The sequence below is a fragment of the Mytilus californianus genome, unplaced genomic scaffold, assembly GCF_021869535.1.
Source record: "Mytilus californianus isolate M0D057914Y unplaced genomic scaffold, xbMytCali1.0.p SCAF_1, whole genome shotgun sequence".
Classification (NCBI taxonomy): domain Eukaryota; kingdom Metazoa; phylum Mollusca; class Bivalvia; order Mytilida; family Mytilidae; genus Mytilus; species Mytilus californianus.
In genome coordinates this window covers 65,862,792-65,888,694 of record NW_026262581.1, presented here as the reverse complement: position 1 = coordinate 65,888,694, position 25,903 = coordinate 65,862,792, and the positions used below count along the sequence as shown (strand labels likewise).

The 25,903-nt window shown below is 32.6% G+C and overlaps 1 protein-coding gene across 2 annotated transcripts; it reads right to left on the bottom strand.

Annotated features, from left to right (window-relative positions):
* Positions 1-8,124: 8,124 nt before the first annotated feature.
* Positions 8,125-25,685, bottom strand: LOC127722640 (uncharacterized). Of its 2 annotated transcripts, XM_052229333.1 has the most exons (6): positions 25,597-25,685; positions 22,888-23,117; positions 14,503-14,845; positions 13,164-13,342; positions 9,963-10,147; positions 8,125-8,393 (listed from the first exon to the last, which is right to left on the bottom strand). In XM_052229333.1, the coding sequence occupies exons 3-6, from the start codon at positions 14,750-14,752 to the stop codon at positions 8,225-8,227; spliced, it is 783 nt and encodes a 260-aa protein (XP_052085293.1). In that variant the 5' UTR covers positions 14,753-14,845; positions 22,888-23,117; positions 25,597-25,685; the 3' UTR covers positions 8,125-8,224. The 2 variants fall into 2 exon arrangements, with proteins under 2 accessions (XP_052085293.1, XP_052085294.1); XM_052229334.1 differs by lacking the exon at positions 22,888-23,117 and having other exon boundaries at positions 25,597-25,653.
* Positions 25,686-25,903: the final 218 nt, after the last annotated feature.

Below are 25,903 nucleotides of genomic sequence, written 5' to 3'. Positions count from 1 at the left end.
TGCTATCTAAAACGAAATGACAGAGTCGATGTCACACTGGAAAACTAAATCTACAGCCTTGTTATCAATCCTTGACCACCTTCTCATGGTTGTCATGATGATAAAGTATTTAAAGGACTGATTCCGAAAAATCCCGAGCTACATTAAGCATTATATTACAATGTTCTCAAATGTATATTTGAAAATTGTTTTATTTTAGTTCACTTCTCCTTTTCTTCTTTAGGTTTTCAGTAGTCCTTCAATGATCTGAAGATTATTAATGGACTATTTTATAGAACATTATTAATCTTGCGCTTAGTATTCTTTCTTGTATTGTTGGACCATCTCAACTTTAGAATTTTATTCAACTGTGATAGGGTCCCATAATGTACATGAATATTTCAGTTTTGGTCGAACAGATATGCCGGAGTTTTGATGTTCTGACATGATGTTTTTTAAATTTCTTGCTCCCACCTAACAGCTGCATTTGAATTTAACTGTAGTATATCACATTCACTTTGAGATTTGATGGTTTTGTAAATGATACTGTCATCGGCAAACAGTCTGAGCTTACTGGATGATAAGTATTCTTGTAGATCATTACTGCATACCAAGAATACTACTGGGCCGAAAACTGTGCCTTCAGAGACACCTGAGGTGACTGGAGCCAGGTCAGATGATTTTCCACCCAGGACAACTGTTCTGTTACTTAAGAAGGCAGAGACCCAGTTTAGTGTTTCGTTAGGGATGCCGTAATAGTTTAATTCATATAGCAATCTTTTATTAGATACTTTGTCAAAGGCTTTGTCAAAATCCATTATAGTTAAGTCTGTGTGTGTGTTGCTGTATTTGTTGCGAGTTCTTGAATGAATGAAATGAGTTGTGTTTCACATGGTTTATTGGCATATCATTATGTAATATGAGTAAAATAACTAAGTCTAAGATTCTTTCTTTTAGTGTTTGTATGTTCACTGTTTGGTGTAAATTATGATCATATGGAAGTGAGTGATGTTGTTTTTGTTCTGGTTTCTCTGATATTACTTCTAGGACAGACCAGTCAACATGGCCAAGATTGAATTGTCACCACATATTAAAATATCACTGTTTGATTTTTGATTTATTCTACTTAATTATAAATCTAATTGTTTTATGGAGTTCCCGTCATCTGATGGTGGTCAATAACTTATACAACCAAATGTTTTTTTTTTTGCATCCTGTATGTTAATTTGTGCCCAAATGATTTTACAGTCAGTTTTTTTTTATCTTGGATTTCTGTGCTAATGAATTCTTTTGTAACTGCAAGTTATACTCCCTATAGCTTTGTTTTTTGTTTGTTTGTTTTTTTGCTGGGTGGTCTATCAGTTCTATAGATGTTATAGAGATCTGTTGGGAACTCAATGTAAAATGTATCAAATTTCAAGGCAATCCTTGAGATGTGTTCCGTAATGCTTTTTGTCCGTTTTTTTAATTTTTTTATTATTGTTGGTTTATTGTTCTTTACAATTTGAAACCTTTCAACATTATGATTCGAGTACTGCAAAACACATAAGAAACACGTTGAACTTGGTGAAATAATATTCATCAAATTAATTAACATGTTTTGGAATTCTATGTGGTGAATCCGTCAGGCTTCTTTCAACACCTTAGAAAAAGATCCTGTCAGGAGATTGTCAAATGATTTGGTGTGGCTTTTATCGTCCAATATTCATTGTATCCGAAACAATATCTCCAAGAACATGTGATAAAAGGTCTCTGTCATGTGCCTGACGTATTAAGGTGCCAACGAAGAATATATATCTATACGTTTACAACGGATCTTGCGCTCTGAATTCGATATTATAGTTTCAATTAAGACCATAACGTAGGTAATATTAACTTTCGGTCCACAAAATAGTGAAGAGAATGTCCGTGTAATGACCAGTCTTTCGGTATTTGCATGAACTGAACGTTATTCTCTCCTAGTACTTCGGCTTACCCCACCTTAAACACCAACAGCAACTCAATCATGAATTGAATAGACATGCTGATTAAATATGCAGTTAATAAATAAACAACATGTTGCAACTCCCTCAGCGATAAGGAAATGTGTCTGTTCAGTTTAGGTCATTTTGTTTCCAATCTCCCAAATGATTAATGTATTTAATTGTCTAACAATAGTTTTGGTGGCGAGTGCATGTGTTGAATATTATTCCAGGAAAACGTGCTGTGCCAAATGATATTGGTATTACAAAATACTTTAGTACGGTTTTGATGTAATTTAAAATCCTTTTTCGCATTAGTTATCAACCAATTTTCCTGCACATCATCCCAATCTATTAACCTTATACAGAACATACCAATTGCTAGGTTTTTGTTATAATAATCAGTTCTGAATCTACATGAAATATTGACCGTTAGAAGAATTTGGATAATTTGGTCGTGCAGGCAGATCTTTTACTATTTCGATTTTAATTTTCGCTTCTTTATCTACACGTAAGGGGATTGAGAGCTATAAATATATTGTAAATACACCGGTCAATTGTTGAAGACCTATGTGGACTTCTTGATGTTATTTGAGTTTTTGTTTTTTGTATTCTCGTCACTTTTAGCAGTATGTATTTCAAATTTAGCATGATGGGCTAACAACAATGTATCTATTCATAGTGTGTTTCATATATTTCATTGGTTATATTGAATAATTTTATTGAATATTCGTATATATTGTATTTTGGTTTTTAATTTGTCAGAGGGCCTCAGGGATGATTAGTTTTATCCTAGCTGTGTTACTCTCTAAAATTAAAGTAATTACTTATCATTTACATACTTACAGGATGCTTTAATAATAGATGAACAAAATAGTCTATCAAACAGCACATAAAAGAGAAAAAACCTTGTTTTAATGAAACATTTTATGAAGTTTGTAGTCACTGGAAATTTTATAATAACCAATTCATTACGACATTCTAAATCGTTGAATGAATAGATAAAATGATAACTGTCTATTGTACAAATTTACTACCAATGTATTCTAACTCAAACACTTTAAATCAGAATATCTTTTTACCATATCGTTTATGATTTATAATAGAACGGTTGAATTACATAATTACCCTCCAATAGTTTAAATTCAATATGAAATTTAATTCTACATTTTCATTTTTAGCTGCAACACACTGCAACACACTGTCTATAAATCAATGCTTCAAACTGAGTTGCTTCTTAATTAAAATATATTTCCAAAGAATATAGTGTTCCTGGAAATCATTGAAGTAGTTAAAGTTATTACTTACCTCTGACTTACATGTAAGTATCTTGATGAGTTTGTTTAAAGCAAACTCTCGTAAAATATCGTAAACGTTATTTACGTATACACGTCTTACTTTCATATTGCAAAACCGAAACTGAAATTAACAAAAAATAAAAACTTATAAGAGAATATATCAATAAGATATTAGATACTGTATGATTTTATTCATTAACATAAATACTATAAAGACCAAACATTAAATAGATCGAAGAATCGTGAGTACACACTTGATATCAAAAGGTATCGACTGTTTTAGATCAATTTATCAGACTACTTGAAAATCAAGAAACAAATCTTTCGAACATTTATTTTAACGGCACACAATTATTTAGTGTCAGATTATTATTTGTATATGCCAATAAATTGTTAGAAATTGTTTAATCTTAAAAGCGTATATATGAAACTAGTAATTGCTAAGGTTACAATCCATATTTTTATTTCTATGATAGATATTTTCAACAACAACAAAAATGTAGCCTCGGTCAGAAGATTCGAATAAAGTATTTTATTTTAACTATTTGTTGCACTAGACATTAGTCCCTTATACAAAAAATTTAATGTTCCATGTTTATGGTAATATCCAAAATGAAAATATTCTACTGGTAATCGCAAGTGGATATATATGCAGTGAATTTGGAAAATATGCCCTGCTGTTTATAAATCTAGATTCTTGTTTTTTTCATAATTATACTTTAAAGCATATTTCACGGCAATAATACAAGTATTACTCTTTTAAGTGTTAGCAAACAGATAAATTAATTACAATTTATAAATGTGCACAAAATTAGAAAAATCGCACTGAATGCATTCCAGTAGCTCCTTCAAATGGCTTCTATGTTATACCACTGTTTCAGGTTAGGGTGAAGGTTGGCGCCTGTTAAAACGTTTAAACCTGTTTTGTTTTACACTAGTCTTTTTGGGATCCCTTTATAGCTTGCTGTTCGGTGTGAGCCAAGGCTCCGTGTTGAAGGCCGTACTTTGACCTATAATTGTTTACTTTTAACACATTGTGACTTAGATGGATAGTTGTCTCATTGGCACTCATACCACATCTTCTTATTTATATCTATATTAGCTAATGTTGTCCATTTATAAATACATAAATAAAATTCTTGGTGTACTTGGATATGCTGAATCTAAATGTGTTTTAAGATTTTGGATATTGGACCATAAGAGGTAAAAGTTCAATTTCAAATTATTCAGTCCTTTGACCAAATTTATTGTTTGTCAAAAACCTATGCTGTGTCAAATATTTAATCACAATACAAATTCAGAGCTGTCTCAAGCTTAAATTAGTGTCCATACTTGCCCCAACTGTTCATGGTTCGACCTCTGCTGTCGTATCAAGCTGCGCCCGCGGAGCATTTTATTGCGGATACTATGATAGATAGAGGGAAACTTCAAACAGCAAAAATGTTCAGCACAGTAAGATCTTCAAATAAACCAAACATGGTCGAAACCGTCAATTGATCTCTTATATGAGTTATTGCCCTTGAAAGATGATTTTATCATTTATTTTTGTTGTTGTTGCAAAAACTATGGTAGATAGACAGAAACTTTACTGGGCAAATATGTTCAGCAAAGTAAGACCTACAAAAATTCACTTGTTCGAAATCATCAATTGGTCTTTTATAAGAGTGATTGCCCTTGAATGATTTTTTCAGTTTTTCACAGAAACTATGATAGATAAAGAGACACTTTAAATGGTATGTTTAAACAAGCATTAATGTACATTAAAAAGCAAAATCTACACTGAAAATTTTAGTTGAGTGATTCAAGCTCTTAGGAGCCTTTTGTTTATTCTTCAATAGATGTACATTTTTAGCTTACCTGGTCAATGCACGGATCGTGTAAGCTATTGTCATCACTTGGTGTCTTGTCGTACACTTAAAAAAAAAAGCTTTATGACATTCAACCAAACTATTTTAAGGATCCTTAGGGTATCTTGTGAAGATCTAGAGTGTGTGTTTTCTGTGTCCCAATATCAACCAAAAAAGCTGCTAGCTGCCATGGTTGAAAATTGACACAAATGGCTGGGTTGCACAGAATTATGATTAAACAACGGAGAATGGTCCATAATCATGAGAATAAACATTTAAATACTAGTACTAGTATATGGAAATTAAAGATAAAAAAAAGAAAATTTCTTTAAAAAACTCTATAATTGGAGGTGTGCAAACTTTATGTGAAGTGTCTTGGTTGAAAACCATAGGGGGAGTTTAAGATATAAAACTTTTATCATCTTTTGAAAATTACTGAGTTCAAATTTTTTTTCTCGCCTTGATGGAGTCAAAAAGCGAGACATAAGTATGCTGTTTCCGGCTGCGGCGGGCGGCGTCAACAATGTATTAGTTTGTGATTAGGTCTAGTTTGTGGTGAACCACAAGTGGTAGGTCAATGATATTTGATATGCAAATTGATTGGCATTTGCAAGTATCGTTTCCATGGAGATTATATAGCCCACCCCCTCATCATGGTTCATTGACTTTGAAACTTTTAAATAGTTTACACGTTAATAATTGTGTTTAGGTTTGTTTAAAGGGAACGACTTGTAATAAGTCAGTGGTATTTGGTATGCAGTTGTATTAGCAGTGGCACATCTCATTTCCATGTAGATTGTTTAGCCATGTACCTTCAGTCATGGTTCATCGACTTTGAATATTTGCATAACTTACATGTTAAAGTATTGCTATTTTAATTTCAACATTTGCATTATCAAAATTACAAAAAAGGCGAGACATATCTCTGTGATAACATTTTATTGAGAAAATATGAAATATTTCTCAAATAATGCCATAATAGTAGGTGCACTGCAAAAATTCATTATGTGTGCAATATTTCTGTGAAGTTTTAAGAATTCCGAGTTGAGAACTGACTGTAGGAGTTGATTACACCAAAAAGTAACTACTTTTCCCTGCAGCCCGACATTGCCATATAATAAATAAGCCACTTTCGCACTGTGTACAACCAGTGGCAAAAAAAATCTTACATAAGGTAAAAATGCAAGTACTTGTCTTGTATCTTGAAAAGTATATAGTTAGAGAAAATCTAAAATCTGAAAGAACTACTTTGAATGTAAAAAAATATCGTCTTTCTATGTCTGCAAAAATTTCAGAGGACTTGTTATAAGAGTTGTTGCAGTTAAACGATTTTTTTTACCAATTTTAGCGTTTTAGCTTTTATAGAAAGAGCATCTCCAAAGTAAAATATTCTACTTTATAACAACTTTTCCTGGTATTGAGAGATTCGTTTCTTTGTGACAGTAGTTTTAAAATCTAATATCATAACATTTTTATCTTTAAAAATGATAAGCATTATCTTATGCTTTACCGGGGCTGACATAGGCTTAGTCTGCTACCCCATTCAGTTTATATGCAAGAAAACCATCAATGAACTGTTTATGGTAGTAATGCTCTTTAATGACATTTTAGATAACTCAAGCATTTTTTGATTTTTTATTTAGATAGCTTCTTGTAAACACAATTTTGTTATTAGTTTTTGCGCTTTTTTACAGGAGAGGTTGGTGGAAAACTTCTGCTTGCAATTCATTTGTATCATTTGCTAGATTACCTATACTCTAGTGTCTATGAACATGATGAAGTAATGGACGATTTAGAGCTTGACATTTTGTACATTGTACATTCACGTTGAACTGAACCATCCTAATATTCACTTATGTCATTTATGTTTTACTGATCATTTTAGTAAAATGGAGGATTCTCGATTAGGACAGGATACAACCCTTTTAATTATGCCCCATTGCTGTTATGAAAGGAAATTTACGTTCGTTAGAAAAGTTTGACATATAAAGTGACAATCGCAAGGACTGGCTATGAAATAAAAGTATTGTCATCTCTGGACTTATCTCGTCCGGCAGTAGAGTCCATGATCGTTTGACTGTGCGGGATGTACGCAGTACTTTGGAAAAAAAGTTAAATGTTTATTCTATGTATATATATATCTGTGTGCATTTTTTTAGGCGTAAAAGAGTTACAGATATTTATCGCTTACACCAAGTAAACGAGGGGATTATGGTGTTAATAAGTTACAGAAAATGCAGCTTCAAGTTGCTAGAACAGTAACTGGTTTACCAATTTTTACAAGATCAAGGCTTATTTACAGGAGAGTTTGGTGGAAAACTTCTGCTTGCAATTCATTTGTATCATTAACTATACGTCTATGGAATAAGCGTGATGCAGATACAATTCGTAAATTTAAAACTGAACTAAGCGTTGTGTGTAATATTTTTTCATGCATTGCTACGCCTTATCCCCTCTTTTTATCCAAGAACCTTGAACCCAAAAAGTAAAAGTTAATACTATAAAATTATTTATTATCTTTGCGTTTATTAATTTCAAAGTTTCAAAGGCCAAACCTTATCCGTGATGTTTGATTTCGATTTTCTTCTATCTGAACAAATATACACGGGGGGATATTGCAATGTTATCGTATGCTCGAAATTTGCAAAAATCAACCCCTCGCAAACAATTTCTACTTTGTAGAACGAGTTTTGCAAATAAATATTCTTCTTACTCGTACTCATCTTTGGTGTTTACTGATTTCGTAAATTATGATCTCTTTTGAGCAAAGGTATATATTTTTTAATTGCCTTAAATGAACACCGAAACCCATCTGACGTGAACTTTGCCTAAGGGAGTGAGTGGCAAAGAACCTTAGTATCAATACTAGTACAGTTAAAAAAATTATGAACTGGGAATTATGAACAAACTATGATGAAATGTTACAAATTGTAAATAAATCTTTAAAAGTTGAAAAAATATAATTAAAACTGTTTTACTACTTATACATGAATACTTAATGTTTTGATATGATGAAACTATGATTGAAGTGAAATACAATTTGTCTTTTGAAGCTGTTACATTTATTCTTGTAAGCACATTTTCGGCTATAATAAATCAATTGTTTGTGGCAAATTAGAAATCAGACATCACATGCGACCTAGTGCATACTTTCTAGAGCAATAGCTGCATCACTTTCTATCCTTGAAATGTCCGGCTCACTAAGGATAACTCTTTCTGATTCATTACAATTGATCCAATACTCCTCTGTTTTTGGACGAAAAAGATTGTGATAAGGATTAGCTGGATCCATTATGTATGGACCATCACTGGAAGTAAAAATATAAATAAAAATAAACATTTTGTAAATTTCGTGCGTCCGAAAACAAATTGCATAATGTAACGACATGAACGAGTAAAGTAATGATTGTTTATACGACAAATGTTAAATATCCTGAATAAATTAAAATACAAAAGGGAATACATCATAAAGAGCTGTGGCCTATATCTTCTATATTTGTTTTTATATACAAACAACACGATGAAGCGACATAAAACATACATCACGTTCTATGTTGATCAATGATCATTGTCACAGCGAAAAGATAAATGCTTTCAGATGACTATACAAATTTGGTGACTGCGAAATAGCAGATCTTTAACAAGAATGGTTATCTACAAAGTAACCCGTACAAGCGCGGGTATGAAGGACACGTTTTATAGATATTTATATATAATGCATGGTACTACGATATCAAATAGCTGTGATGAGGTGGCAAAAAAACATGGAAGTTGAATAAAATAGTGCTGTAGCTTAGATCTGTTACAGATTCCTTTTTAAATAGGGCAAAATCCAAGATCTTCAATGTGAACCTCTCCTTTAAAACTCATGTGTTGACTCTGATGATACACAAATCAAGTGAAAAGACCATTCTGACAATTCAAATGCAATTTGTTTACTTATTTCAGAAATTTGCCCCAATCAATATTTGAGTTGAAAATGGAATTTATTCTGATAAAAATACAGACTCAGCCGTTTATTTGTTACGTTTAGAGGACGTGTTTTTCAACAAACAATCGGCATTTCCATGGGAACTAACTGTGCTCCTCTTCTAGCTGACTTATTCTTTTATTCATATGAGGCTGGCTTCATACAGGAACTTCAAATTAGCATATGATATCCCGTTTGTAATAATTTTTCTACAGGTATGACCAAACTTTGAAACCAAATATTTGTATTATTGATAGAATTTAGTGTGGCTTTAAGTAATTTGTGGTAACGAAATTCTTGACTCAATAATTTACCAGTGAAACATGGATTACGGTCTTTGAAATCCAAAATGTCACTAGAAACACTGACATAGCGAAAAAGTTGGGGATATATACACACCATAAGATTGGGCCAAAGGACATCATCGTCCAAAAAAAAGGAAAATTAACAACAGGGGACAAAAAATTTACCCTTTTGTCGTAAAGTTGTATAGTTTCCCATGTGAAACTGAAAAGTTTTTGATCTAAAAAAGGACAGTGATTTTTGTTTATATTTGATTTACTCAAAGTAAGTTCCTTTGGGTAAATTTCGGAAATATATGAAAAGAATTATTGGTAATTCAACGGTTAGTGTTGTTTATCAATAAACTAACATTTAGACTGGTTATTACTGAATTTGGCAATAAACTATGACAATATCTATATATGCTCATCAGGGCAAAACAAAGATAAAAAACCCCGTAAAAACCCGAAAAAAATTGAAAAAAAAACAATAAACCCAACACCAAACAAAACAAAAATGTTGTAAATATTAAAATGAAAGTTAGTCTATCATTCAAATGACAATAGACTTCAACAACATATATGTTCATAAAGCTTAAAAGAAATGATAAATTGAATATACGTACGGTCTTCCATAATCGTCAAGGTTGTGATTTGTATCCCACTCAACCTTCATATTTTTGCAATCTTTCAGTTGCTCAAATATTCCGTTAACAATTTTTTCTTCTGTAATCCCACCAGGTTCTGGTCTGTTGAAATCTTCATATGTTTTTATAGCTAACAGTTCTATGGCATACGATGGCAGTTTGTGCTAAAAAAAAAATTGACACACCATTCATAACATCCCCTTTTTATAGTACGATAACTAGATGATATCTCCAAGTAATTAGAACAGATTAGAATTATAGATATATAAATATTTAACAGTTTATTCCTACGCCGGGTCTCTTTTCTGTGTTTATGTGGCGGTTAAAATGTCTTTTGTCCCATACATTTATCGATATTTTTTTCTTTTTTTAGTGCTGTTCCTATGGCTGAAGTTACTTTTGACTGAGGGTTTGTGGACTTAAATATTCAAAGAAGTCTCTAATATAGTTTTGAGAGAGGAAACATGAAACGAAAACTTGTAACATGACTTCCCACTACAAGGAGTATTGGGTGGATCTTAAGACCAAAATGCTTGGCAGAAATGTATTGACTAAAATGAAGCGTTGAGAATAGAGCATAATGTCTTTTACCCTTTCCAGCCTACTAAAGGTGGTATTAACTTATCTTGCATAACGATAAAAAGCCTTTTAAGCTTACTATAGAGTTTAGGTTTTGCTTTTTCTTGAAGAACGTACGGTGACCTTTGATCGTTGGTCTTTTAATTGATAGTTGGCTTATTTGCAATCATACAGCACCTCCTTACTTTATATTGAATATTGGTGTACACATGTTCAGCATTTATTGTTGGAAATGTATGTATTTTAAAACCAGTTGTTGGTATGATACGGGCTACGCTCTTCTTGTATAATTTAGGATGGCATGATACAAAATCCCTTACGGGAGGAAATGTCCTTGATTTTCTAATGATGAAGACATAATCTTTCGATCAGTTTAATCGAGGCCTGGAGCTGGCATGTCAGTAACTGCCAGTAGTCCTTTATTGATTTATGTTGATCATCATTATTTTGTTTCGTTTCTTCTCTTACTTATATTCTAACATCGGACTCGGACATTTTTTAAACTGAGTTTGATGTGTGTTTGTTTATTCCACATTGGCTAGATGTATAGGGGAGGGTTGAGATCTCACAAAACATTTTTAATCCCGCCGCATTTATGCAACTGTCTCAAGTCAGGAACCTCTAGCTTTTGTTAGTCTTGTGTGTTTTTTTAAAGTTTTGGTTCATTTATATGTTTCGGAATTAGATGAGGCGTCCATTTTGCTGAAGTAGTATACATCATTGCTTCGGAACAAGCTGAAGCCCGCCTCCGGTTGCGGATTTTTTTCGCTGCGTTGAGGACCCATTGGTAGCCTTGGACTGTTTTTCTTCTCTTTGGTCGGGGTTATGTCTCTTTGACACATTCCCCGTTTCCATTCTCAATTCTATTTGGTTCAATCGTCATTTTGTTCGTCCATTGCACATCTTGTTGTTTTGTGACCAAATGCGTATTCCTCATAAAGAATATGTCGGCCTTCCCTAACCTGGAACAGTGATGTAATAGGAAAACATAAGAACAAACTGTAAAAATCAGTTGCAAACTGCTTACTCAATAGATCAGTACAAAGCAACATCAGAAACAAGTAACATAGAACAATAGACATAAAGCATCGATGTAGTTACTAGTACTGAAAGCTAGTTTAAAGGCAATTACAATCATAAAGTATGAATCAGTACACATCCAACAGATTTAGTGTAACGACGTCATAAACAGTCTGAGAAACGCATCACCTTATGCAATACCAAACTATATAAGTAGTTACGTTTTACTTTTCAAAAACAAAATCAATGTACCAATAAAAAGCAATATTCAAAGGTGTAACAACGGCGTTAAATGCATAACCTTTAAGAATAAAAATTGTAATCAATAGATCAGTACAAAGTAACAACAGAAACAAGTAACATAGAACAATAGAAATAAAGCACCGATCTTACAGTACTCGCAGTTACTAGTACTGAAAGCTAGTTAAAAGCCAATTACAACTCATAGATAAATAATGTTCTCCCAGACTAAAGTATGAATCAGTACACATCCAACAGATTTAGTGTAAAGTCGTCATAAACAGTCTGAGAACAGTTAAATCGATTTATGACTATTGAACAGCGGAATACTCTGTTGCCTTTATTGTATTCAAAGAATCAAGTAGTTTACATTAATTGTATCAAACATTACGGACTTTAATCGTCATAACTGTATAAACTAAGATGTGATATCCCGTTTTTGATAAGAATTCTACTGCTTCAACCAAACGTACAATCCAAATATTTGTATCTATGAAAAAAAAAATGTAAAACTTTTAATGTGTGGTAACGAAATCTCCGACTTGTAGGTAAATTACGCGGGTATAGCGAACAAATTGTGAAAAATACACACCGTAAGAAGGGACCAGAGGAACATCACCGTCCAAAAAAAATCAACAAAAGGGAACAACAAATTGTCTCTTTTGTCTTAAATATTTGTGTATATTTGTGTGAAACTGACATATCCAATTTTTTGCTGTTTGTATCACATTCATTAAAAGTAAGTTCAGTTGGGTAAACGTTCTCTGTATAGTTAAAAATTCTTCATTATTTAAAGCAAACATATCATCCACTTTAGTTAATCTTGTCGATGGTTCTTGTCTTATTGACATAAACCCTACATCTTCTTTAAGTCACAACCAAAAGTCAAAGATATAGTATTTTGTTTCAATTTTCTGTTGTTTTTAAAAACCAACTGACGGCACAGACAATCAATTATGTGATATAAATATATAAGAAGATATGGTATGATTGGCAATTAGAGAATAGCCACCAGAGACCAATGGACGAGGATACGATAAAATTGTTTTTCTGTCTTATATGCATCTGAAAATAACTGACAAGAGGTATTGAAACTGTTTACAATTATGTCCAAACTTAGTGTTCCATAGTCTTTCTACTGTTTTGAACAGTAAAAAAATCAATTTGGCTTTAAATGACAAATTAAATGTATTTAAAAAACTACAAGATTGCTCTGTATTGTTAAAACAGCAGATGTGCAATACAAGTTGTTTAATGTTAAAAACAAATTGTATTAAACACAATTAATTTCAACAAAAATGCGACAAAGAAAATTCGAATAAACCATTATGAAACACCAACCTCGTTTGATTTTGCCCAGTCCTTTGTCACCCGAATGGCTCTTTTCACTTTTTCTGGTTGATTTTTCACAAAGGACACTTGAACGGGAGACAAACATTTGGCATAATAATCTCTCTGCTCTGGGTTTGCTTTCATTTGTTGATATATATTTGTCAAATCCTCTTTAGTGAAGTTTCCATCTGAATAGAAATATGCTGTGTACAAAATATGCTACTCATAAATTAATTATGGCTTAAAAAGGGATGACTTTTTAGATAATTTATTTTAAACATGGAACAGCTCTGTAAAAATCAGTTCTTGCAAGACTGAGGTAATGAAAACATGCAAATTTTTCGCAAAGGAAAACTAAAAGCTTGTTACAATATAAAAATTAGAAGATGTGGTGGAATGATTGGCAATGAGACATAAGACAACTCTCAACAAGAGACCAAAAGATACAGCAATTAACAACTGTAGGTCACCGAACGGTCTTCAACAAAGGGTAAAACACATACCGCATACTCAGCTACAAAAGGCTTCGAAATGACAAATGTAAAAAATTCAAACGTGAAAACTAACGGCCTGATTTATGTACAAAATAATGAACGAAAAGCAAATATGATATATAGCAACAAACGACAACCACTGAACTACAGGCTCCTGACTTTGGACAGGCACATACAGAATGTGGCAGATTTAAACTAGTTTGTAGGCGCCAACCCTCTCTCTAACCTGGGACAGTGGTGTAACAGTACAACATAAGAACAAAATATAAAAATCAGTTGAAAAGGGTTTAACTCATCACACGGATACAAAGCAGAAATACATCTAACAAAAACAGAGTGGACGTGGCTGAGTACCTATACATCCCCACAACAAAAAGACACTAAGTACAGATCTAAGAGTACTAATAATAAAAATCATGCATCCAAGACTAAAATACTAATCATTACACATCCAACATCCAATGGATTTAGTGTAAAGACGTGCCATTAACAGTCAGAGAAAAACACGACTTTGTGCAATGCCATGATACAGGTATCGACAGATTGTAGAGCCATGAATGTCTTTTTACAAAGGTTGTCTTGAGACTGACCTAATAACATTTACCATGTTTACTACATATTTTCATTTTTAAAGAACGATGCCACTATTACTGCACATAATTATAGGATATATTTGATAATATGCGTACAACACGTGGAAGAAACCGTCATCAACTATACTCAAGACCAAAAATTTGGAAAGCAAAAGATATAAAACATTGGAGAGGAAAAACACCAAAACAGCAAAAACAGAACAATTCTGCATTAGGGAGTATCAATCTATGAAATATTTGTACGATTTTAATTAAACTTACCCATACCACCCTTTGGTAAATTTGGTACGATAATTAAATCAACAGGCATACTGGTACCATCAGGTAACGTCATAGTAAACGAAATCGTAAATGGTGTCCTTCTTACATCAGACACTTTAAACGGTTTATTTTTCTTTAGATGTCTCCGTCGTGCTTTTTCCTCTTTTGATAATGGACCATTAACGGAAGAAAACGTTCCACAACAGAGTGCGGTATGAAGCTCATGCTTTATTTGTTTCAATTTTTTCATAAGGTCCTCAATAGATTTTATGTCGTTCACCACGAAAAGTATATCAAGATCGGATTTTCTTTTCACAGCAGTTCCTTTACCCAGAGAACCACCCTACAATTATAAAAAATAATATCAATATCAATGGACTTTTGCACTAGTTATCAGTAACTACGAGTATTCTTATATCGGTACCTTGTGTATGCTAGCTGTTGTAATTAGTTATGTTTGTGCTAAGTACCAACCTGTTGAGTCTAACTCGTTTCAATAGTAAGAAAATTTATAAAAAAAGCTGTTTGTTGCTTAGGGTAAAAATCGAAAAGACCGAACCAGAACACGTTTTCTATGTCAATATTTTCGAATATTTTCGAATTATAACTCTCATTCATCGACAGGGTCCCATTGACACTATTTAAACGAATTTCAATCATCACAGACATAGTGCTCAAGACGAAGTTAAAAGTTTAGAATTTATCAGATTCAGTGGGTGTTTTCAGGCAGAGTATTTATGCTGAAAAAGAAGTAATACAAAGCATTTTAATCCTAATATAAAACAATTTTACGTTGGTCCTTACTATACTTCTATAAAACAAATTTTGTTTCAAAGTCCCTTTTTACACTACCATAGTCTATCATTATAAGTAAACACTGCCATATAGTATAATTACACCTTATATAAGAAAACCAGATTTTGATTGGTTGATAGCCAGTGTATTTTTTGCATATTCTAATATTTTTTCCTCATTTCTAACGAATTTGCCTGTTTTTCACCACTGCAGGTGAATTTGCCGCAAATACCATGGTATTTGCCATTTTGGATATTCCTTTTTAACCCTTTTGAGCATTTTCCCGCCAAAACTTTTCGGATATGACGTTACATAAAAAAGCGAGCTAACACGTATTAGTACATGTATAATTCACGCGGTTCTCTGATAATATTCTCTTATCTTCAAAATTATGCATAAACATGTTAATGAATTAGTTTCAATCCAAATCTATTCGGTGTAATTAAGCAGATATATCATGTTATGGAGGGGTATTTGCGAAAAATACCAGTCTTTGGACCGAATTTCCCTCGCCTAGCGGCTCGGGAAATTTTACAGTCTCTTGACTGGTATTTTTCGCAAATACCCCTCCATAACATGATATATCTGTTCAATAACTTATCTGCAAGAAACTATTCTGTTTTTGAGGAAAAGCTTTTATGGTGCTTTTATAGAGTATATAAACTGTATTATAGTATGTTATTTTACAGTGCACTGCGTAAAAACTAATTACAGATTCAATTATCCAAAATTCTTCTAAAATGTAAGCATGATTTGAAATAAGAATACAAAGGTAACAAACTGATGATTAGATATGATGCGAAGTGTTTGTGTTATGTATAAAAATTTATTAAGAGTATAAATACACTTTGCTCCGTTTGGAGTCCATACGATTTCCTCAGGTATGTTCACTTTACCTTGATTTGTTCAGAATTTATTTATATGATTTGAACATCGATTAACCACTTTTGCTTCTACATTACAAATCATGTGATTTTTGCATAAAATAGGTATGTTCAAAGTTTGAATTGTAGACGAAATGAGGCGTACAAAATTAGAAACCTGGTATCTATGATTAGTTTATTTACAACCACTGGGTCGATTCCACTGCAGGTGAAGGTTTCCTCCCAGAGGGTATCACCAACACAGTAGTGAGCGCTTCTGTATTGATATGAATTATCATTGATATTTTCATAATTATAAATCAATAATTGTTAACTTTCAATTTTTCGAAATACTAAGAATGTTCTACCCAAGGAAAAGATTACCATAAGTTAGCTGGCAAAACCTTTCGGAATTTTGGGTCCTCAATGCTCTTCAACTACGTACTTTATTTGGCCTTTTTGATTTTTTTTATAGGAGCTTGCCTTGTGAGTCTTTTGTGGACAAAACGCGCATGTGTGGCGTACAAAATTTAATTCCTGGTATCTATAATGAGTTTATTGGACATCATTCAAGTTAAATAAGCCACCCCCAATATTTAACGATAGACAAATGGCATATATTAAAAAAATTAAATCTACGAAAAGTGGCTATATTGCATATTTTAATCCAATTTGTAATTAGGAGATATTGCGCACATACAAATTCCAAATGCATATTAACTAGGGAGGTGTTCTTGATATAGAGAAACATCCTTGTAAACTATTCAATTGTACTCGAATGCGCCCTTTATTGATGGTTACAAAATGTATTTGAAAAATAAAGGTTTATGACTTGTGAAACACCTCCTTTCCACACACAATTAAAATCAGTTGAAAATGATCTTACGATCACCATCACGAATTTGCTGACTGCTACGATATGTCTGTGTCTCAACTAACAGCGACATTAGATCTTAAGATACCGGAATAGTCGTCTGATTTGTAATTTTACCGATTGTATCTTATTTCCGATTGTAACATTTTGACTGAATGTGGATTAACGATTTGTTTGTTACCTTGATTAGTTTTCGTAATCGATTTATGTTAATTTGACATCGGAAAACTACTGTGTCTTACATTAACTCAATAGATAAGTACGAAGCACAAACACACAAAGTACCGACCAAAAAACATAAACTGCTTGGTAAATGAATTAGGTATTGACGAGGACATCCTTGAATTTCAACCAAAGATGAAAAACTGGATCTTCGTTCACCGTTTTGGATACCTAAACTACACAAGTATCCTTACAAACAACGTTATATTACAGGGATTCTAAGTGCTCCAATCGTCCTGAACATGCATGAAATATTTGCCACTGTAAGTTAAGCAACCAACAATCAATCAATCAATCGAAGTGCTCCACGAAACCTCTTTCTAAATTATTAACATCAATTTTATCAGCAATCAAAGCAGGGCTTCAAAGTTATTGTGAAACTACCTATTTTAGAGGTGATGTGAATCAAATGTGGATACTAAAAAATTCCAAAGATCTTTTAAAGAACATACAATCTAAGGCTCTTTCATCTTGCAATAGCATTAATACATTTGACTTTTCTACACTTTACACAAGTACTCACCATTTCAAACTAACAAACAAACTGAAAGAGTTGGTCCTGCTTTGTTTCATAAAAAAACAATGGCCGACGTAGATATAAGTATCTTGTCTTAAGGAGGGATAAGTTGTACCTTTTAAAATTCACTCTGATTCAAACAAAAAAATCTCTGAAACTGACATTATCAAGATACTTTATTTCTTGATTGACAACAAACTTTGCTCTTCTTGCTGACTTGTTCCTTTATTCATATGAGGCTGACCTCTTACAGGAACGTCTTCAGGAGAAAGAAAACAAGTTAGCAGTATCCTTTAATTTCACTTTCCGCTATAAAGATGATGTTCTCTCATTAAAATATTCACGATTTGGTGACTATGTTGAACGCATCTATCCAATTGAACTTGAGATAAAGGATACAACAGATACAATTAAGTCTGCCTCATATCTTGACTTACAGCTAGAAATAACAATGAGGGTCGGTTGAAAACGAAACTTTACGACAATAGAGATGATTTCAGCTTCCCAATTGTGAACTTTCCATTTCTATGTAGCATCATTCTAGCAGCGCCTGCATATGGAGTATGTATTTCACAGTTGATACGATATTCCAGGGCTTGTATTTCCTATCATGATTTCCTTGATAGAGGGTTGCTGCTCACAAGGAAGTGGTGAAGTTGAAATCATCTCTTCGTAAATTTTAGGAACGCCATCACGAGTTGGTTGACCGTCATGAAATATCTGTTTCACAGATGACGACGGATATGTTCCAAATGTCGTAACTACAATCCCGTCCCCTTTTCCCCGAAGTTAACTACCGAATTAGACTTATCACCGGGTTACTTATGTACTAACATGAACAACACTACGGATGCCACATGTGGAGCAGGATCTGCTTAACCTTCCAGGGCACATGCGATCACCTTCAGTTTTTGGTGGGGTTCGTGTTGCACAGGCTTTAGTTTTTTATGTGCAAGTTGTGTTTTGTGTACCGTTGTTGTCTGCTGGTTTCCTCTATTTGTAGCCATGGCGTTGTCATTTTATTTTTCGACTTATGAGTTTGAATGTCCCTTTGTTATCTTTTGCCTCTCTTCTTCTCCCAGAGTAAAGTATCAATCAGTTTACATCCAATTGATTAAGTATCAAGACGTCATAAACAGTCTATGTATCGATTTTTCTATTGGAGCAAACACAAGGGTTGTCATAATACTGATTAGGCCATAGGAGCCGATGCTTGTAACAGATTTATTACACTGAACAATAGGAAATTTAACATAATGTTCCTTTTCTTTTTTTATTTTTCTTGCAACTTCCTTAGACCACATAGACATTCAATAACCCACATTTCAGTGAGTGTTTGCAACTCATGTATCCCAGTGAACTCGATACTGTGGATTCATGTTAATTCATGGTATACCAATTTTCGTGGGTTTCGTGGTTCCTATCAAACCACAAATTTAAAAATTCAACGAAAAATAATAGTTGACTTGAGAAAACATGGAAACATAAAACATGGTTTTGAAATGAAATATAAAATTATTCATCTTCGCTAGCCAAGGGTTACGATCCACTTCCCTCTACACCCTTGGCAGATTAAGCCATCATTTGTGATAACAATGTTGCGCCATCTATCGGTAGATTAAAGTCACGCCCATTCCTAATACATTATTCTTGACCAATGGTAGCACTTGATCTCTTCAATTTGGAGGTAAAAACACGGTAGCGTCTAGATTCTACACACTTGGTAAAGCAGGAAACGAAAATATACGTTGACATTCATGCATTTGTGCAAGAAACATACACAGGAACGTCTATTAGTTGATTAAAAACGTTCAAATTGTCACTAAATATAGTCGTATGTTAAGGGATGTAAAGACTTGTTGCACAATAAGCACGTGGTAATTGTTTATATACACTTTCTACATTTACACGTGATCATGTTATAGACGCTTTTTGATTGAATGCAGCGAGTTTCGACTGCAACCAATGAAAACCATTACCTTGTGTCTCCGAAATTCTATCTCAATCCGCCAAGGGTGTAGAGGAGGGAAGTGGATCGTAACCCTTGGCTAGCGAAGATGAAAATTATTTGGATTATTCAAATAATTAAATCTTAAGAACATCAGTGAGAATCTATTTTTTTTAAATATTGTTCATGGTAAATAGCTGCAAGTTGTTGAATTACCGTGTCATAATTTGGGTTATTGCTGATTTAAACAGTACTAAATACGAGACATGGCCTTATGTGATAATGTTTATGACAGGAACATTAAATTCACACCTTTGACTTATTGACAAACTTTTAATAACGTAGCTCAGGTAAGACACAAATTGCTTTAAAAACAAAATTTCGATAATTGTCGTAGAAGCATTTTTGTTTACTTTATTCGGGACAAAACGACATTTTTTTGTAATAGAATTTTAAAGGGAGAATTGAGGACACAGATTGCATTTTAAATAATATTCCGATACATTGTCGTGTTTATTCCGGATAAAAATGTTATTTTTTCGAAATAAAATCATACTCAACAAAACGTTAAAGCAAGGAGCTGTGAGGACACAAATTGATTTTCAGATAGTAATTCAACATATTGTCGTTTAAGCATGTGTATTTCTATATTCTGGACAAAAACGGCACTTATTTTGAAATATAACTTTACTAAGCAAACTTAAATACAGGGAGCTGGGAAATATCAAATTGCTTTGAAATAATATTTCGATAAAAAGTCGTTTAAGCATGTTTGCTTCTTTATTCTGTACAGAAACGACATTTTATCAAAATAATAATTTACTTGCACATGGACGCAATGTAATGTACACTTGTAACCCATTCGATTATAATCCTTTTAGACATGTATACATATCATACATTATACAAATAAAATTTTAATTGCAAATTCGTTCATCAAAATTACAAGTGAAATATTTTTTTACGACATGAAACTTTAATTTTAGGATAAGAATAACCTTTTACATGTTCCCAGAGTTTATATAACAAAACCCCACGATGAGTTAATGTTGTATCATCATTTTCTGGCTTAAGTTCAAGCTTGGGCTGCAAACATCGTAAGCATGTTTTTTTTACTTTTGATCATTTTCAAATGACTGCTTATTGTGTCGTGATTAGGGAAAATAACTTTCAATCAGTTGTGCATTAAAGGGCTTGGAATACCTTATAAAATTCCGGCGAGAAGTTATAAAGGTTAAAACAAACAAATAATTAGTTGCCTTTGTCCCCGCTTCCGATCGAAGTTTTAAAATAACACTTTATCCTAGAATAATCAAGCGACGATTTTGACATTTAAGATGATTTTACGAATCCGAAACATTTAAAAAAAAATTGGAAACAGCGAAACACGAATTTACGTCTCCCACGAAATGTCTTTTTTTTTCCCTATCCACAGAAATTGATAACAACGAAAATAAATGAATCCACAGTATTAAATGGACGATTCAATATAGTATCTATGACAAACGTGCTGATTTTAACTTTCGAATCGTCAATTTCCCATTTCTCCGCAGTAAAATACCCACTGCCTAATCGTATGGCATTTACATATATCAATTAATAAGTTACGTTCGTGCATGTTTGCTTTATAAGGCCTTCGTTAACGGGGATGTGCTCCTTACACAAAAACTGCACCAACAGAGTTATGTGAAAAAACGACTGAATCGACATAAGTTTTACGGTCACCATCACGTATTAGTTGACCGATACGATGTGTCTGTGTCTCAAATCACAAACTACACGTTTTTCGCGGTCTTAGATTTTTAGATACAAGCATAGTCGTCTGACCTGTAGTTTTACCGATTGTGACATATTCCCGATTGTGACATATTCCCGATTGTGACATATTCCCGATAATGACATTTTGACTGAACGTGGATTCACATGGCGGGTATGCATAGCAGGAGACGTTCAACCAGTCCCGTTTGGATTTCACGCGATTCACTCGATTATTGTTTACAGTGATTTGTATCTTCTTAATCGATTTACGATATTTGACTATTGGTTAACTTACTACTATTGTCTTAATTTAGACCGTTTTGATTTGATTTTTTGTTTGTTTTGAAGCTCTCAACTTTTCATGTATTTGACTTTCCATCAGTTTTTAGTCTCGACCATTCTTGATGAATTCTAGCCATAAAACGCATCGTCCTCAGTGAATTTGCTATTTTTTGTAAAAATGTTTTACATATACTGGTAGTGAAATTCAAGTATTTTATTTTTGTGTTTTATAATCAATTAAAAGATCATGCGAGTTTATCGAGTTCTATTTATTCTGTTTTTATTTGAACAGTACCGATTGCGTTCTTACTTTTCAATTTTCCAATGAAGTTACCAATGACAATAACTCGTATAGCTCGCTAACATCTATATAGCACACAAGGAACTATTTCAGTTAATTAATATACCATATACGATGATTGGTTTGTTTGCTTTACGTCCAATGTCAAAATTTTAAGTATGTTCAAGACGTGTGCAATATACAGGAACGACCTGGATAATTGGTGGGAAATTTGGAATTCCACTAGAAAATGAGAGTAAATTCTTTATTCTTCGCATTATATATTCTTCGCATTATACTTTATAGCAAAAATTGTAGCTGCATTTTACGCACATATCCCTCACTGTCAATATTTTAGCATAACAACAAACAGTTTTTTTTTTCAGATTGTGCATACAATCATACAGTTCATTACCAAATAAAAAATAAAGAAATTTTACATATACTTAAATCAAAAATATTGAAATGGTATCAATTTGTGGTAACATTTTTCTTAACAACAATGAAATACTGAATAGGTATAGTATTTTTTAGGGTTAATATGTGAAAGAAAATTCATTTCATAAGAATACAGTATTATATTATATAATTTCAAAATTTTTAGTTTTACATATTCTACAAGAGCATTTTTCGAACTTGCATAATACTCTAGTTTTCCAGGATTTTTTTTATTGTGTTATAATTGGTATGTTTAAACATTGTGATTCAAGATCTCTTGAACGTTTCTATAATGTACCTAATGATGTTTCTTTCCATTTCAGAGGAAATTATTCGTTCAAAATAAAAATCCATAAGATATGAAAAAAATGTTGCTTCGCATAAAAACTCTTTAAACAATATAGTTACCTTAATAGTTGATGCAATGCTATATGGGGTGACTTTTTACATAAAGCTAACAATCAGATTGGTGCATTCTCCACACTTATCAAGATAGTTTGCATCCGGGTTCACGGCATCGTCTATGAATGACGTTAACTTTCCCCCTGACTCTCTGTCACCATAAGTTAGAGAATATGTCCCCATTTTTAAGCATGACACCTAATACAGGATAATATTTGATTTAAGATAATGCGTCTCTACAAAAGAAAGGTTGACTCTGTATGAGAAAAATCGTAAAATTTATAACTTATTGATTAAAGGGAATAAGACGAAAAACATTTCTACAAGAATTAATGTAATTTCCTTGGGTGTAAGGCTTACTATATTTTTTTTATTTCTTTGAAAACCTAGACTATGCTCAACTGTATTCGGTGGAGATTATAATTTAACATGAGACACAACCGACATTCAACAAAATATTTTACTATCTGAATTAGTTAAACGAAATGACAAAGTCTATGTCAGATTGAAACAACAAACCACCGAATTTGTCATTTTATAATAAGATATATAAAAATTATGTGCGTTTGTCTTTGAATTTCGTATGACAATCATTGCCCGTATTTTCCATTTAAATGTGACCTTCTCCGTAAGGTTGTTATGATCAGAAGGGGATGAAAGGACTGATTCCCCAACAAAAGTAGCATAGAAAAGTCCGTAAAGTTCCGAGATTATTACTGGCTCGATCAAGTTCTTTTGTTACCATTATGCTACTAGTATAATGTATACGTGGCAGTTAATCAGATTATGTTCATTGAACCTATGCTATCTTTTTGAAATTTGGGTATGAAAAAATGTTGGTATAGATTAAATACAAAAAGGTTATACTAAAACTGTGCATGTATTCCTTAATTTTTTTGGCGTTCCATTTAGTGTTATTTTGGTTTGAAACTTTCTGATATTTGTTTTCAAAGGCTAGGATTTGAGGACTGCACTGAGAAGAAGTTCATTCATTTTCAAAATACGTATATTATGCACCAAATGAGTAAGGTGATTGCCATTTCATATCGCGTATAGTTTTTTCTTGAAACCCCTTTAAAAAATGAAATCCTACAACAAATTATCAAATGATTTGAAGTCAATTTTACCGTCTTCTTTGTCAATTTACCTAACATAAATCTTCGTCAACATATGATAAAATGTTTGTGTCATGCGTATGATGCACGAGGAGTCGTTGAAGAACACATATCTGTACTTTGACAATAAAGTGTACATCCTGAAAACTGTAAATAGTTATCAATGTAGTAAAATGTCAATTATTTTGTATTTTAACCAGATACAGATTTTGCCAATGTTGGCTAACATGGCCTTGCCATAGAACTTGCATAGTAGCCAATATAAGCTCGCCTGTCTGTGATTTCCAGTTTATGTCATGTCAGCAATGCTAAACCACGGTTATCATAAGTAAATATGTGATAATGTAATGAAAAATAACGTTTCCAGTGAACATCATCAGCTTCATTGATAACACATTGAAATATTCACTATCATACTGACTAATAAAGACCCACTGCCAAAATACCAACACAATATAAGGATTAATATTCCAATAGTGCAGACATCTATTGTGACCTAATCCGTCTATTATCAGCACACTGATCGAAATCAAAAGGAGACGGGTTGATATCTAATAAAAACAGATGAACTTTGTTCATACATTGTATGTCTGTTCTAAATAGGACTGCTCGTCAGAGGTTTTCGTCTGTCATATCTTTATGTTTTAAATTTGTCAATTTCGGAATTTGGTCTTGATGACATTTGTTTGGAAGGCTCTGCTGTATTAAATCACTACTTTTTGTTATTTTAGACCAAAAGATTTTTTAGATTAAGAGTTTGATATATTGATTAGAAATTGTTCTATAATTTTAATTCCTCGTGTGTACATTTAGTCGTTTGAATACTTGTGTCGTTACTTTTGTTACTGTTGCATCATGCTTACTGGATACACAAAATGTTTTATAAAAGTATAGACATAAGGTTATCAGTAAACCATTCCAAGTTGCTTATACTAGTATTCAATTATAATTCAATATATACTTCTAATAAAATTCAATTGTTTAAAACTTTCAATTAAAAGAGTTGTTAATAACTGAAGAAATGGATGAATGATAAAAAATGAAAATAACACACAAATTGTAGATTTTCTGCGTCCGAAGCGCGTTTCTGGATTTACCTTCATCAGGAACACTCAAAATCAAATGTTAAAAAGCCAAGGATGTATAAGTAGCGAAACTAGTGAAGCTCTATATAATCAAAATGGACCTAAAATAATAGCCAATCCATATAAGGTCAACTTTTGATGACGTAATTGGAACCTTAATTTCTGAATATTATAAACGAACAATTTCAGGAACATTTGTTATAAATCATGTCAGTACAGAAGCACTGACTACTGAGCTGATGATACCATTGGGGACTAATAGTCCACAAGCAGTGTATCGACCCAGTGCTATAAAATGAAAATAACACTATGTAAATTTTCTGTTCTGTAGTTTGAATTCTATCAATACATTTTAATTGTCAAAAAATCGATTTATCAAAATCTTATATTTCATTTATTACCTGCAGTACACTGTTTTGAAATTCATGTTGCACATGGGCTTTCCATTTCCAATAGATTTAAAAAAAAACAACATAATATCCCTTAAAAGTATTGAATACTTGATAATTACTTACCTCAGAGTTAAGCTTCAATTTAGATTAAACTCTCGTCAAGTATCGTCTACGTTATTTACACGTTTTACTTTCATATTGCAAAAGTGAAACTAAAAATAAAATTTTAAAAAGCGTAGGGCAATTATACGAGTTAAGATGATTTATAAGCTGTCTATAAACAATGAGGATACATATTTTAATGTCCCAAAAAGTACTGGATACAAGATCTATTTCGTGAATAAACACTTGAGATCAATTGATTAGATTACATGAAAATTGAGATATCCACACAAAATTGATTTTAACGATGCACAAGGATTAAGTGTTA